At 47.2% G+C, this 16,331-nt stretch overlaps 2 protein-coding genes across 3 annotated transcripts in view; one reads left to right on the top strand and one right to left on the bottom strand.

Annotated features, from left to right (window-relative positions):
* Positions 1-6,611, top strand: part of Col15a1 (collagen type XV alpha 1 chain) — a 108,023-nt gene extending 101,412 nt beyond the window's left edge. For both annotated transcript variants that reach the window (XM_052716772.1, XM_052716771.1), the window contains 4 exons: positions 684-743; positions 3,392-3,577; positions 3,812-3,927; positions 5,570-6,611. In XM_052716772.1, the coding sequence (XP_052572732.1) occupies positions 684-743; positions 3,392-3,577; positions 3,812-3,927; positions 5,570-5,783 (576 nt within the window). In that variant the 3' untranslated portion in view covers positions 5,784-6,611. The remainder of the gene's footprint in view (positions 1-683; positions 744-3,391; positions 3,578-3,811; positions 3,928-5,569) is intronic.
* An 8,035-nt stretch (positions 6,612-14,646) lies between these two features.
* On the bottom strand, positions 14,647-15,581 carry LOC128096806 (nucleoplasmin-3). The gene has a single exon (XM_052716803.1). The coding sequence runs from the start codon at positions 15,576-15,578 to the stop codon at positions 15,048-15,050; it is 531 nt and encodes a 176-aa protein (XP_052572763.1). The 5' UTR covers positions 15,579-15,581; the 3' UTR covers positions 14,647-15,047.
* Positions 15,582-16,331: the final 750 nt, after the last annotated feature.

Here is a 16,331-nt window from a genome sequence, read left to right as displayed (position 1 = left end):
AAGCTCTCCAAACCCAGCCTGTTCTGTGTGACTTAGCTCCCGGTGAAAACCCAGGAGTTACTAGACAGAACATCGTCACCAGGGAGTGGAGGGAGAGCTGGGTGTAGAGGCTGGAGACCCCTGTTCCCAATGTACCCACAAGCCATCTAGAAGAATCCCTCCCTCCCGCCTTTACTTACTTATTTTGAGACAAGATCTCACTAGTAGTCCTGGCTGGCCTGGAACTCACAGAGATGCCCCTGCCTCTGCCTCCTGAATGCTGGGATTAAAGGTGTGTGCCACCACACCTACCAGGCAAAACCCTTAACTTTACTGTAAAGAGCATAAGCAACGGGCATTGTCTGTTGTCGTGTTCTCTTGCAACCCTTCGAGGCCACTGCCATCACCCCATTTTTCAGATTATAAAACTGAACCTTTGAAGAGGTAGACATGTTGGCTTTTAAGCTGAGGTCCTCTGCTTCCCCAGGCCAGGGATCTTAAAGATCTTGAGAACACTCCCTCCTTCCCTGATGAATTTTTCATTTGGCCATGAAAGTCCTCCAACTTAAGAGTCACAGTTAACAGCAATGCCCAGCTGTTTAAAGCATCATGCCAGGAGGCATTAGACTAATCGTGCTCTGGAGAGTACAGTGTGTATCCTGAATGTGTATTCATACTTTATCCTTTCCCCTTTCATAACACAGCCATACCAGCCACAGCCTCCACTGAACCCCATTTTAAGTGCCAATTATGAGAGGCCTGTCGTAAGTACAAGTCATATGTTTGCTTTTCAGATAATGAGTATGTGAGTGTGCCTGTAAGTGCTAAGCCCTGTGTTCGGTTCTAGTTATTATTTCTTTTTTAGATTTATTTTATTTCGTGTATATGAGTGTTTTTTTTTTTGACTACATGTATATATGTGCACCATGTGCATGCCTGATGCCTGTAGAGGTCAGAAGAGGGAAACATAACCCTTTTAACTGGAGTTACAAACAGCTCCGAGCCACCATGTGAGTGCTGGGAATTGAATCCCGGTCCTTTGAAAGAGCAGCAAGTGCTCTTAACTGATGGGCCATCTCTTCAGCCCTGGTAAATAGTTCTTACCACCCACCTGCTTACAAACTAGCCAGGAAGGCACACACACAATGGACAGTTGTATCGTGGCCATTGGAGTGAGACAAACTGGAGATGCTGGGATCACCAGAAAGACAAAGGCAGTCAGTCTGGAGGAGGTGACCTCTAGCTTCAGACCCAAGAGACGCTGGAGTTCAGGAGTGAGGCAGGCAGGGAAAAATAAAAGTAGGGCAGATGGAACCTGGGAGGGTGGGGCGTGCGCGCTGCTCCTTCCTGTACTGCAATTCAAACTGGCCAGAGAACTAGACTTTACAGCAAAGGAAAAAGCTTAGGCTGTGAAGTCCACACGAGCTGGGGATTTGGGCCCTTTCCTGCAATCGATGAGAGCTACTGATAAGTTGAAAGGGAAACAGGGGGAAGTGGTAAGGCTGCTGTTTGGAAATGACTTTGGTTTGAGCACACAAGTGCACTGGAAAGGACAGGAGCAGCAGTGCAAGGCTGCAGGCTGGAGAAGACGCTGGCGGGAGGGACATGAGGAGGCAGGGGAAGCCAGGTTGGTCACCTGGTGCATGTGTGAGATCAAGGATGATGCCCAAACCCCCACTGGGGTGATCCAGTGGTCACAGGCTCCTTCCCAGGCATCATCTGACATGGTGGGGATTGGAGATGCACCCTACTCTTTCACTAGTATACATAAAGACCATGTCGAAGTCACTTCAGGGACTTCACAGAACTTGGTCACAGGAAGTACAGCCAGCCTGGGAACTCTTGTCCCTGCTCTCGGTCATTTTGGTATTTCCACAGACTCCCTTGTATAAGAGTTTCTCTTCCTGTCCCCCTCTAGCCCTACCCATACAGGCATGGTAAACATGAGCTTGCACACAGCTCTGGGTACCACAGCACTGTCTCGTGCCCTAACGCTCTTACCGTGTGGCTGCAGAGCCCAATCCACCTAAGTCAGTTCTGAGTCTTGGGAGGAGCAGTCTCCATGTTCTGTCTTAGATCAGTTACTCATTCCCACTCCAATAAAGAGCAGCAGGGAGATAGGATCCAACCCCAAGGCCTTCAAAGATCAGGGCATAAGCCACACAGCACAGGAATATGCTTTCTGGAATGCTGACACCTCCAGAAAAGACCTTGGGGTCAGCAGAGTAAGTCTGAGGTGGCTCCAGAACACCCCAGTGAAAGTGGGAAGGAGGGGTAGACTATGAATGTCTTAAACCTGCCTGGAGACCTTTGGCAGAGCCATGGCCATTGTCATGGGGATGGCAGGAATCCCCAACAGAGCCTGTACAGGGACAGGAGCAAAGAGGCTGGTGGAAGAAACAGGAGAGGCAGATGAGGAGCTGAGACCCTGAACAAAGGAAGAAGGCCGAACAAGGTACCCAGAAGTCAAAGGCTGCTGAGGGGCAGGGGGCAAAACGACTGAAAGGTGCCTTGAGGATTTAGAAGAGAGAGCAAAGTGTCTTTGAGACCAAGAAGATTCTAGGAGAAATGCTCAGAGGAGAAGGGAATTTAAGTAAACCTTCAATGAGTCCCAAAAGTTAGTAAAGTGGCGAATGGGGCTTTCAAGCAGTATATTGGGGTTTTAACTTTTAGATATTATATCTCTGTGTGTGTGTGTGTGTGTGTGTGTGTGTGTGTGTGTGTGTGTCTCTCTCTCAGAGAGAGTGAGCATGCTCAGGCCATGGACTGTATTTCCTATGAAATGCCAGCAGAAAAGGCTGAAGGGAGAGGTCAATAAATGGATGCCAACGTAAGAGAGCAAACAAAGTCTAGAACGGCTTTGGTTTGGGGCTGATGAACAGGGTGTCAGGAATGGGAGGCCAGAGTGGCTATATGACTCAAGTTTCTAGAAGGGTCCATCCCAGCAGTTTTAATAATAAGTGCTGTTTGTCCATTCCTGGATGTCTCTCTCCCATGATCAGCCTCTGGTCTGCTCAGGAAGAAGTAAGGACAGCCAGCGATAGCTGGAGGAAGCTTGGGAGCCAGGACAAAGTCCACGGGGAGGTCATGCTGAGAACTAAGCTGGGAGCATATCCAGAGTGCTCAAGCATAACCAGCTGCCTCGAACTAGATCTCCAACGGGCTTTGCTTGGTCCAAGGAGAATTTTGCATCCTTTTTTAAATCTAAGAAAGATATTCCCACCCCAAGGGCTGTTCACGGAGCTGGAATGAACTGGCTGGAGCGCCAAGGCTGTCTTTACTGGGGATGGGCAGTTCCACTGTCGTTACAGGTGGCCAAGAAGCCTATGCCATGCCTTGCGGCCAGAGGTGGCTCTTCCTCAAAACAGGAGGTGCTGGCAGGGCTGCTGACTACACTGTCGCCCTCTTTCAGCTGCATCTGGTTGCTCTGAACACGCCGGTGGCCGGGGACATCCGAGCCGACTTCCAGTGTTTCCAGCAGGCCAGGGCTGCAGGACTACTGTCCACCTTCCGAGCTTTCCTGTCAACCCACTTACAGGATCTCTCCACAGTTGTGAGGAAAGCAGAGAGATTCAGCCTTCCCATTGTGAACCTCAAGGTAAAGATAAACCTTCATCACTGCCTTCAGGCACACTGGTCCCCAAGTGTCCGAAGCATTTGCTACTCCGTGGCATCAACCGCAGCTCAAGGCCACACCTCCCCTCTTTTCAAATCACTTTCCTCTCTGAACTGGGGACTTCAGGAGAACGGGCATCTGAACCCTCAAGGATGAGCAAAAGCCTAGTTGTAGGCCAATGGCATAAAAATTCTAATGTGGCATTTTTCTTCATAGGGCCAAGTTCTTTTTAACAATTGGGACTCAATATTTTCTGGTGACGGAGGTCAGTTCAATACGCACATTCCGATATACTCCTTTGATGGTCGAGACGTGATGACCGATCCTTCCTGGTAAGTGCAGACTGAGGCCCTGTTTTGTACCACTATAGGTGTTTTTTAGGATATTTTCTAACAATGAGATGCCTTTATCAGCTACCCCCCTCCCCGAATACTGCCAATCCGAAGCCACAGGGAGGCAGCCGAGTCATGGGAAAGCCATGGCCTTGGAGCCAGAAGACCCAGGTCTAGTCACTCACTATAAGACTTGGGCAAAGCACTCCACTCTGTGAACCTCAGCTGCCTTGCCTGTCAAATGAGTAGACAATCGTGTGTATACTCTAGGACAGTTGTGCAGATGACTGTGAGTGAAAACAGTATGCAGTAGACATACTGTGACTGGTGATCCTGCAGCTCTGTCCTATAAATGGCACTCTCAGTCTTTGAAAACAGCATGTGTTGTTCAGAATGCTCGGTGCCTATGCTGTAACACATCTAATGCCAGGTCTGGAAGGTAGTACACCGACATGGCCCCTTCTCTTTAAGGGTTTTCAGTGTCAAGGGGCAACAGATAACAGACCAAATATACATGTAGACATCTTTGTAGCTTTAAAAGATGACAACAGGAGCCTAGGGAAGCCATTGGTTTTTGAGGGTGAGAATCAAAAGTCGAGTCCTGCAAGAGGGGGCCGCTCAGGTGAAGGAGTGCCAGGTCTGACTGTTAAAGAGGCTACTGAAGAAGTAACCGCAGTAACAATGGTGCAGAGTTGTGAAAACGGAAGGTGCTCTTGGGAGATGGCTGCAAGCTGAGTATGCTAGAAATAGAGTGTGCCTGGAAAGCTGGTAACAACCACAAGGCGAAAAAAAAGGATCCGGCATTGGATCATGGACTGTGGATGAGGAAGAACGTGTCTTAGTTCACTACACTCATGCCAATTCACTTACCAAGATATACCACGAAGAATTGCTGTTTAAGAACTGGGGTGATTGACCGGCAGTAGTGGCACACGCCTTCAATCCCAGCCCTCGGGAGGCAGAGCCAGGCGGATCTCTGTGAGTTCGAGGCCAGCCTGGGCTACAGAGCGAGATCCAGGACAGGCACCAAAACTACACAGAGAAACCCTGTCTCGAAAATAATTATAATAATAAAGAATGGGGTGACACCTCAGGCAGTAAAATGCTGCTGCACAGGTGTGATAACCTGAATTCAGATCCCCATCATACGTCTAATAGCTAGGTGGGGGGGCACGCATCTGTAACTCCAGCACTGAGTGGTAGAAATTCGTGGCTCCTTGGGGTTTGGTGGCCATCAAATCTAGCTAAATTAGCAAGCTCCTGGTTCAGTGAGAGACCCTGCCTCCAAAATAAGGTGGAGAATGATTGAAGAAGATAACCAATATTGACCTTTGACCACATACATGTGCCCCTTCCCCCACATACACACATGCACAAACCACACAACACAATAACTATAAAATAAAATAAGAAATAAAGAACTTCATGTTATTAAAAAATGCCACTTAAAATGTAACACTAGCCAGGTGGTGGTGGCGCATGCCTTTAATCCCAGCACTTGGGAGGCAGAGGCAGACAGATCTCTGTGAGTTCGAGGCCAGCCTGGTCTACCGAGTGAGTTCCAGGACTGTTATATAGAGAAACCTTGTCTTGGAAAACCACATACACACAAAAAAAGTAACACTGTAAAATTCCTTTCTAGGCCCCAGAAAGTCATTTGGCATGGATCCAACCCCCATGGTGTCCGTCTTGTGGATAAGTACTGTGAAGCCTGGCGAACCACGGACATGGCAGTAACGGGATTTGCCTCGCCACTGAGCACAGGGAAGATTCTGGACCAGAAAGCTTATAGCTGTGCTAATAGGCTAATCGTCCTGTGTATTGAAAACAGTTTCATGACAGACGCTAGGAAGTAATAGCCTTCCCATGAGTCTCAAAGAGTTTTCTAATTTTTCTTATGTGAAGAGTTGACACTGAAGTCTAAAATGTTGTAAATATTATAAGTTTTTTTATATTACACATTTGTCAAAAGAGAAACCAAAGAAAACATACCTCAGTATACTCAAAAGGAAAGACACAAGGGACTCAGATCCAAGTCAAATCCAATCCACATATTGGTGCTAGATTCTGCAGGAAGCCCCGGCAGTATGAACACATCCCGACACAGAGTAGGGCAATCTGAAAACAGAGGCCAGAGTGACTGATTGCCCAGTGCATTCTTCAGAAAGAATTCCTTCCTTCCAACCATGACTATTGAGTGTAAGATGTCCTTCATGTTTGCTTACAAGGTCAGCTTTTAGACACAGAGCCCCTTCCTAAGTGCTTGGTGATTCCATATACATCCATCCGTCCAAAGAAAGGGAACCACTCGGAAGATCCCATTCATATTTTCTTCTATCAGGCTTTAATATGGTTCCCCTTTAAAATACTATTGCCATCATGCTGTAGAGTTTTGCATGTTTACCCAATCATAGTTGAGCGTGGCATCTGTTTATGTAGTTCTGGCTTGCTGGGAAAGTTGAGACTCCAGGAAAGAAACAGCACATAATCATTACCTTTCTTTCCCTTGCTAGTCCTCCTTCCCATCCCCCACCCCGATTTTACCATTTCCATTTGGCAAGGCTTGAATTACGATTGCAGCTGAAACAGATTCGTTGAGACGAGTTTTCTGAAAAGTCTGCATCATTGTGCTATGGGCTTTGCTATCTTTTTCCATGTAAGAACATAAAGACATCTTTTCCAGATGCTTGCTTCTGTTTGCCTTTTGATCCCTGGACCTTTCATTCTTTGCCACTGAGGCAGAAGTGGCCTGGGTGGATGTGCTAATCTTGTCACCAGCACTGGGGATGAGTCATTCCAGAATTGAGGAGGGGTGGGGGTGAGGTGGGGCAGATGAGCCCGAGTGGGAGGCGGGCTCTGCTGTGATTGCACCAGTGTCTCCGTGCATGACTGTGGGCTCGTCCCTCTCCAGGAGACTGGGGTAGACGCGCAGTAGTCGGCTTTGCGGAGTAAATGTCACTCATCAGAAGTCCCCCCAGCTCTGCAAAGTGGGTGATTTTTAAACCTCCAATTTACAAAGGAAGAAAAAAGAAAGAGGTGGCTCAGGTCCTTCCTGGGTCCAGTCATACGGCTGCCATGTGTGGGGCTGGTTTCAGACTCAGGCTCTCTCTCCCTCCAGGGCCCAAGGTCTTTCCAAGGCACTACTGGATATGGCTATCTGTTGGTCCCCTCTCCACCCCAAGTACATGACTCTGGAAACATAATTAGTAGGCAAGAAGCATGCTGAGATATTTCCTCCCATTCAGTGGGGCTGGCCCAGAAAGCCACCATAGTGAATGTATCCTCCTAACTCCTTGAAGAAGGAAGGAAATTAAGAACAAAAATTAAATAAATAAATAAAACAAAACTAACAGTCCAGGAACCTCCACTTCAGATTTCACAGCAGGAAGAGCAGCTGGAATCTTTCTAATGAGTCATGAACTGAAAATGGTTACAGGGGAAAGCCCCAGGGGTGGATGGTTGAGGATGGACCCACCGCTGAGTTACAGGTGGGGAGTGCTTGGCGTGGATGGCAGTGGTAGGAGAGAGAGGACAGGGGAATCCTGGGTCAGGAAGTATAGATGCCACCCACTTCAGTCAGAGCCACAAGACCCAAGACCACAGAAAGGACAAGGTGGAATGGGACTGAAGAGAGAAGCCAGGAAGAAAGAGATCCACCTCTCCTGACCCTAGGAGAGGGCATTGAGGCATGTCCCCCTGCACACACTGGAGGACCCACCCTCGCAGGTGGAGTCCCAGAGTCAACTGCAGCCCCATGCACTCTGACAAACCATCACGGTCCTGTGCCTGGCATTCAAGAGTCTTTGCCGAACATCTGCCTCCACTTGAACTTTCCAGACCCATGCCAAAGTCCACCTGTCTGGCCTACCTCGTGGTCTGTTAGGCAAACTGCACAGGCTCCTCTGCTGGGCCATGTTGCTTGTGCCCTGTGCCATCTTGGCAAAGCCATAATTGCTAAGTGTCCCTTCTCTCCCCTCCCCTCCCCTCCCCTCCCCTTCCCACAAAGCATCTATGACATCCCCTAGACCTGTCTACCTGGTGTCGTACTCTTCCTCCCTCTGGATGCCTGGTGCACTTCACACCTGAAATTTGTCACTCAGTCAGTTAAAATACAATGGCTTGAGGGTCTCCAAACCTTCATTACCCATTTGCTTGGAAGTCTTGGGGATACTAGAAGGCTGTTAAGCCTACTCTCACACTGCTCAAACACAGAAGGGAAGATTTGGCATACTTGGCTAATAACCTCTATAAAGTGGAGGGCTTTGGGGTACTTGCTCTGAGTCTGTAAGATAGACCTTCAGATCTGAAGCCTCTGGTTTCAGGCTTCCTGAATCTTCCACCAGCAATAGAACCGGGGGGGGGGGGGGGGGGGGGGGGGGGGGGGGGGCGGGGGGGGGGAGGAAACGGCTGCCCACCCATGTAGACCGGGGGGGGGGGGGGGGGGGGGGGGGGGGGGGGGGGGGGGGGGAATCCCATGAGAAGGACGACTTGGGAGGGACAAAGAGCAGAAATGGGCAGCTCCTGTGGTAGTGGGGAAGCCAGCACCAGGAAGGCCTGGAGGACCTGCTGTAGCCACACGGCGTGGCCAGAAACAGACCCGGAAACATGAGGAAACTGGATCACAGGAACCACCCTCAGGTTTCCAGTCTCCTCTGGATCCCGCGGCTGAGTGTTGCCGCACTTGAATCTGAAAGGGACACAAGCAGTATCATGGGAACAGTATCAGCAGCCTGGTAGAGCTGAGTCTTAGCTAAGGTCCAAAGGAGTAAAAACAAAAAGCGGAATGAGCTGGTTCATGAGACCCAGAAGTGGGGCACGGAATGCAGACTTAACCTGGCAATGTAGCGCCTGGGTTAGGGTGTGTGCCTGTCTTCCCTCATCTGTCGTCTGTCTGTCTGTCTGGCTTCTGCTTTTCTCTGTGTATGTTCTTCGTGGGGAGGGGTGATGGCAGGCAGCTTCAGACTTGTGTTTCCCTCTGTTAAAGAAGAGCCAAAGAGGGAAGAAGAGACTTCCTCTCCCCTGGGATTGCATCAGTTCCTGAAAATGACTGTGCTTGGCCTCACATGAGTTGTGTGTCCTAGGCTGTGTGACTGGAAGCCTCAGCAGAGATGATATGTGCAGAAAAAAAAAAAAAATACTTCCTCCATCCAAGATGCCTAAGGTTTTTGAAATGACTAGAACACTGAGAAGATCAAAGCACAGATTCATCACACCCAGCAACAGGGATGGAATGGTATGGGCATGGAATAACAGGCAGACATGAGACCATGCCAGCCTTGAGTTCTGGGAACTCAAGCATCTGAACAGACAGTTATGAGCTTCCCCATGTGGGTGCTGGGATCTAAACTCCAGTCCTCTACAAAAGCAGCAAGCATTCTTAAGCCCTGAGCCATCTCTCCAGCCCCTCATGCTGATTTTTAAATGTTTAAATATCCAGGGCTTTCTAAGTTGATGCATATGATTGTCTTCCTTAGAACTCCTGCCCAGCTGGCCCCCCACTTAGCCTCTGCAGCATGGCCCCTCCTGTTTCCAAAGCTTCTCCCATGGACTTTAGCTTCTCCCCTAGTTTATTCTTCGTACAAGAAGAGACAGTTTACAAAAGACACCACTATAATGCAGCAGTCTGGTCTGGGCTCCCTTTAGAGGGGGTTCATTTGCAAGCATCTTATAAAGGGAAAGTGCTCCCTGGAAATCCTTAAGAAATGAAACAAGGAGCCGGGCGGTGGTGGTGCACGCCTTTAATCCCAGCGCTTGGGAGGCAGAGCCAGGTGGATCTCTGTGAGTTTGAGGCCAGCCTGGTCTACAGAGTGAGATCCAAGAAAGGTGCAAAGCTGCACAGAGAAACCCTGTCTTGAAAAATCGAAAAACCAAAAAAAAAAAAAAAAAGAAGAAATGAAACAAGGAACAGACAGCAGGGCATGAAGAGTGCACCTAGTTATTGTTGTGGGTAGCTGGTTCCTCTCTCAGGAACTCTGGGACCCGTCTTCAGGAACCTCAGAGTTTCCAGAGAACAAAGGTACTGTGGTATTTATATCCTTGTGGATTCAGCTTTAAATGACTGCAGCCATCTTGAGTCATAGGCACCAGGATTGCCCTCTAGTAATCCTAGTCAGTTTTTCCTGCACAGCTTCCCAGCAAACTCTAATGGATGGTTCCACCCCAATCATATGTGGAACTTTACAACTGATGCCTGTTTCCAGAGACTTTCCTGACTCTTCCATAGATCTTAAGAAAACCCAGATACATTCCATCCTCAGTGAAGTCAACTTTGTCCTCACCCACAAATCTACCCTCTTTCTGACCCAAATTTTGGGGACCCAACTAATCTTGCTGCCAGTGAGGACCATATTTCCACCATTAACATAAAGGTTAATAAATTTTTCTTTCCAATCCTTGATCTGTCTACCTCTTTTGCTTCAGTCTCAGGGCACACAGGGACCAGACCTGGTACACCAGAGCTGGACTGTTCCAGAATGGTAGACCAACTCCAGTTGGTTACTGAAAGGTGTGAGTGTGCATGGGGGAGGGCGAGGGTGTTGTGTCAAACTCCAGTTTGTCGCACATAAGCAGAGTAGGCTCTGATGGCCAGAGTAAGCTCTCAGGGCAAGAAGTGCCCTTACAGGAATTTAGAGGGTTAGGGGGTGGTGCACCTAGGCTTGTTATGTCACGTTCAGGAAACCACTCGGGTTTGATTTCAAGATAACAGTTGGAGTCACAACAACTTCTTAGAACCTTATTGAGATGAGAAGACTGAGGGGAAGAAAAAGGTGGTGGAGGAGGAGGGAGAGAAGGAGGAGGAAGAAAAATGAAGATGTGGTGCAGGAGGAGATGGTGGAGGAAGAAGAGGAGGAGGAGGAGAGGGGGAGGAGGGAGAGGAGGAGGAGGGAGAGGAGGAGGGAGAAAAAATCAAGATGTGGTATAGGAGGAGGTGGTGGATTAAAAAGAGGAGGAGAAGGAGAAGGGAGAGGAGGAGGGAGAGGAGGAGGAAGGGAAGGAGGGAGAGGAGGAGGGAGGAGAGAGAGGAGGAGGAAGAAAAGGAGGAAGAAAAAATGAAGATGTGGTGCAAGGGAAGGTGGTGGAGGAAGAAGAAGAGGAAGAGAAGGAAGGGGAGGAGGAGGGAGAGGAAGTGGGAAAAGGAGGAGAGGGAGAGGAGGAGGAAAAGGAAGGGGAGGAGGAAGTAGAGGAGGAGGGAGAGAAGGAGGGAGAGACAACCTACAACTACATCAACAGGCCAGAAACTGAATGCTTCCTGAGAAGCAGGAACCTGGCATGGCTGAATATCTAATCACCACAGCAAAGAGCAGGCCTGGGTCCCAGCTGTGCGCTGACTGCTGGCCCATGCAAGCCGAGGCTGAAGTCCCATGCACGCTGAGGAAGAGGTGGGGCCCTCACAGACACCTGTGCCGTCGAGCATGGCCTCAGCAGAGCTGCTCACGCTCATCTCTAGCTTTCCATATTCATGAACATCAGCAACAATCATGTCAGTCATCCGAGGCGTCCCAGCAGCTCTCAAGCAGGAACTAGCAGATGGGTCAGAACCAACGGTTTCTATTTAAAAAGAATGATTATAACAAAAAAGAGACAACTTTGTAAATTCAAATTTGTATTCTCAGTGAAATTTTAGAAGACAAGAAATTAGATAAATTTAGGAGGATCAGAAACAGACCTTGGAGATAAAATAAGGTGCCAGTGAGGTGGTTCAGTGGGTAGAAGCGCTGCCGACCACTTCATCGGCTGGCCTGAGCTTCATCCCCAGACCCGTCACAGAAGGAAAGAACCAACTCTAGAGAGTTGTCCTCTGACCTCCACATATGCAGTGCCATGGGAGTGAACACACATGTGAACATGTGAACAAACACACAGACACACAGACACATAGACACACACATACATACACACACACGTACATACACACACATGCAGACACGCACACACATGCATACACACATACACATACACACAGACACACACACACGTACAGACAGACACACACATACAGACACACATACACATACATACACACAGACACATACACACAGACACACACACGTACAGACACACATATACAGACACACATACACATACATACACACATACACATACACACAGACACACACGTACAGACACACACAGACACACATACATACACACACACATACACACAGACACACACACGTACATACACACATACAGACACACATATACATGCATGCACACATGGGAAAGGATTTCAAAATTACAGCATCTAGGTACCCAACCTGTGAAAAAAGTCTTTTGGAAAATTATAACCAAATGAAAATTGGTAGAGAATTGAGGTCTCACACAGTAGAGGACAAGGCACCATAATAGAAATCTAATGAGAGAAAAAATCAGAATAACTTACAGTTATGTTCAAACCAGTGGTTTCTAATGTATAATATGTGTACATCATCTGGACTGAGGTGGCTTTTACTTTATTATTCTGACATGTGTTAGAAAAATGTAAGTAGATATTAAATTCATAATTTCACATTTATTTTCATTTACTATGAAACTAAAATGGATACAGAAAGAACGTAAAGTGTTTGTTGAAGGAAAGATATTAGGCAGCTAATGGCACAGGCTGCATGTTGTTAGGATGCATGCTGTTAGAAAGTATATGATTAGGATATGCATTGCTGGGATGGTGTAGGATTAGGGAGTATACGGTTAGGATGGTATGTTAAGATGTATGTGGTTAGGATGTATATTGTTAGGGTGGTGTGGGATTAGGACATATATTGTTAGGATTGTATTGTGTTGGGGTATTATGTTGTTAATATATATATATATTGTTAGGATGTATATTGCTAGGATGGTATATTGTTAGGATGTACATGGTTAGGGTGATATATTGTTAGGATGGCTTATTGTTAGGATGTATATGGTTAGGACATATATTGTTAGGATGGTATATTGTTCGGATGTGTATTGTTAGGGTGGTATATTGTTAGGATGGCTTATTGTTAGGATGTATATGGTTAGGACATATATTGTTAGGATGGTATATTGTTCGGATGTGTATTGTTAGAGTGGTATGCGTTAGGATGGTTTATTGGTAGGATGTATATGGTTAGGACATATATTGTTAGGATGGTATATTGTTCGGATGTGTATTGTTAGGGTGGTATGCGTTAGGAAGTATATGGTTAAGATGAGACCATTGTTGTTAAGATGTATGTGGTTAGGATGGGTATCTATTGTTAGGATGGCAAATTGTTGGAGTGATAAATGACTAAATTTGCACTTCTGATTCCTGGCATGGAAGGAATGCAATGGGGTGTGGCTTGAGATGGAATCCTGGCAGCAGGAGTTAAGTCAGAACCACATATTACAACTATGGCTGCAGCTGGGCTAAAGGGGTCAAGGTTGACACAGGAAGCATTTACTACGCCTCAGCAGGCCACAGCTTGCCCTTGTCATTAGGGCCTCAGGCCTCATTTTGTTCTCCATATCTAAGGGTTTTGTTTTCTGCAGTTTCCTTTATCCATGGTCACCTGCCATCCAGGAATATTAAGTAGAAAATGCCAGGCTAAACTATTCATAAGTTTTACGTGGTGCATCATTCTATACAGCATAGCTACCCTCCCCTTGCTGGTTGGTTGCTTCTAACTGTCAACTTGACACACTCAAGGATCATTTGATCATTTAAAGAATATTGGTGAGGAATTGTCTAGATCAAATTGACCTGTTGTAAGCATGTCTGTGGGATTTTCCATATAATATATATATGTATATATATACATATATATATACACATATACATATATTCACAATGCATATGAATGTTTTGTCTGTGTACACATATGTATACTATGTACATATCTAGTGCCCTTGGAGGTCAGAAGTGGTTGTCAGATCCTCCGAAACTGGAGTAACAGATGCTTGTGAGCCACTGTGTGGGTGCTGGGAACCAAACCCAGGTCCTCTACAAGTACAAGTACCCTTAACCACTAGGCCATCTCTGCAGCCCCATTTTCTTAATTGCGTTGAGGTCAGAAGTCCTGCCCTGAATGTGGGTTGTACCTTTTCATGAGCTGGGCCCTGAACTGTGTAATAGTAGAGAAGGTGAGGTAAGCGGGCATGCATTTTCTCCCTGCTGTGAGAGAGACCAGCTCCCCTCGCTCCCCCCGGGTACCTTTGAGCAGAGAGAAATAAGAATATGTAGATAGAAATATAGAGGAAAGATACAGTTAGAAAACACAGGATAGCCTCGGGAGGGCCTGGCTCAAAACCCATCAGCCCTTCTGTCTCTACTAAATGGCTTTTAAAGGAATGCCAAGGGGTGGAGAAAAAGACCTCCCCCCAGCACAGCCAAGTGCAGACCATCCCAAACACCTAGAAACCATGTACATGGTCAAGCAATCCTCTAATGCAGCCTTGCTGTGTAAAGCGAGCTCAGATCTCACCAGGAAACCTTTGTGAGCTCCCACAATGCTGTTGACTGAAGATGTGACTATTTGCCTCAAGTCCCTGCCTTGATTTCCCCACAATGACAGACTGTAACCTGGAACTGTAAGCCAAATAAATCCTTTCTTCCTTAGAGCTGCTCTTCTCAAGAGCGTTTCACTGCAGCAACAGAAGTAAAACTAGCATACTCCCAGTGGTCATCCCTTCCCAGTGGTCATCCCTTCCTGGCGGTCATCCCGTCCCAGTATTAGAATGACTGTCAAAGCGTTCACTAACTTTTTTTTTTTTTTTTGCAAAAAACCATACACCACTTTATTTAGATCTTTATCTAAAAATGTAAAAAGTGTTAAAAATGTTTTGTTCTGAACTTCAGACTTTTTTTTTTTTTTGCAGTGCTGGGAATTGAACCTGGGGGTTCACAAAACTTTCAATCTGGGCAGGTGGAGGGGGGAGAAGGTCAGGTGAGACAGGCATCCACCCCAACAGAAAGGGAAGCTTCAGGGAACCTGGAGGAGCAAACACAGTGCCCGAGGGAGAATTCCCGCCTCTTAGCACCAGCCTGACCCCCTCCCACTTGCCCCCTTCCCAAACTCTCCTCTTCAACGAGAGAAAACCATTTACAATTCTTGAAACGTGTCCAGGAACATACGGGGCATGACACCTGCAGCGATCAGCTACCTAACCAAAGAGGGCTAAGGCCTGCCGCCATGCTTTTTGGCAGGAAGGATGCTACACAGCTCCACTTCCTCCTCTTCACTGTCCTCATCCTCACTTTCTTCTTCAGAAAGATCATTGTTTATACAAACAATCCGATGCCGACCAGTGATGCGCACAGGACCAGAACCCGACTTCAGGCGGAAGGTTACAGGTGGTTGGAGCTGGAAATCATCCAGACTCAGCATAGGCTGGCAAGATAACCTGAGATTGGCCACAGGAACTGCAATCTCCTGGTTGTCGTGATCCCGGGCCACAACTTCCACCACATTACACTCGTCCTTGGCCCCCTCGGTAAGGCACAGCATGTTCAATGCCAGCACGTGTTCCGTATCATCCTCTTCCTCAACCTTGAAAGTGAAGGAGCGGGTGTGGCCGGAGAGCTCACAACCGAAAAAGAAACTGTCCATCGTGACCGGAGCCAGGACCCTCAGGCCTCCCACACCCCCAGCCCGGGCTCGGCTCTCTTGGTTCAGGAACGCCAAGGCGGCTGCAGTGCCGGCGGCCATGCTGAAACGCGTTCACTAACTTTTATTTTGTTTAACGGCCCAAGGCAGAGAATACCTCATGCAAGTCCGGCAAGCATATTTATGGCAAAAGAAAGAAAAACATATATGAATAAAAATTATAGTAAAAATATAAACCACTGACATAGGAGCCATTTTAAAATATGAAAGATTCCAGGAGGGAGTTGGAGGCAGGTATGATTAAGATACATTATATACACGTGTGACGTTCTCGAAGAATAAATAACAGGTACTGTAAAAATATAAAAGATCCTATCAACAACTTATTAATTTGAATTTTAAGACGCAGATACAATGAATGACACGCTATGAAAATGTCACTAGCACAGTTGATGCAGACAATCTGAACATTTCACTCACTATAAATTAAATCAAAAAAGAATATTGTTCAACGTCTGCTCAGCTTCCCACATTCCACATATGGATGTATGGGTGGTGGTACTGGGGCGGTTCCTCAAGGAAAGGAAGATGCTATAGGAACAAAAAATGAAGGAGCACCACTGAGCCGGACTGTGGCGGTGCATGCCTTTAGTTCCAGCATTTGGGAGGCAGAGAAAGGCAGATCTCTGAGTTCAAGTCCAGCCTGGTTAACAGAGCAAGTTCCAGGACAGTCAGGGCTACACAGAAAAACCATATCTCCAAACAGATAAACAAACAAAACTCTGCCCACTGAGGCTGGGGGTGTAGTTTCATTGGTAGAAAGCTTGTTTACTATGCACAAAACCCTAGCTTCCG

Source organism: Peromyscus californicus, unplaced genomic scaffold, assembly GCF_007827085.1.
Source record: "Peromyscus californicus insignis strain IS unplaced genomic scaffold, ASM782708v3 Scaffold_5__1_contigs__length_169319896, whole genome shotgun sequence".
Classification (NCBI taxonomy): Eukaryota; Metazoa; Chordata; class Mammalia; order Rodentia; family Cricetidae; genus Peromyscus; species Peromyscus californicus.
The sequence above is the reverse complement of the archived record's forward strand: the minus strand, read 5'-3'. Positions and strand labels throughout refer to the sequence as shown.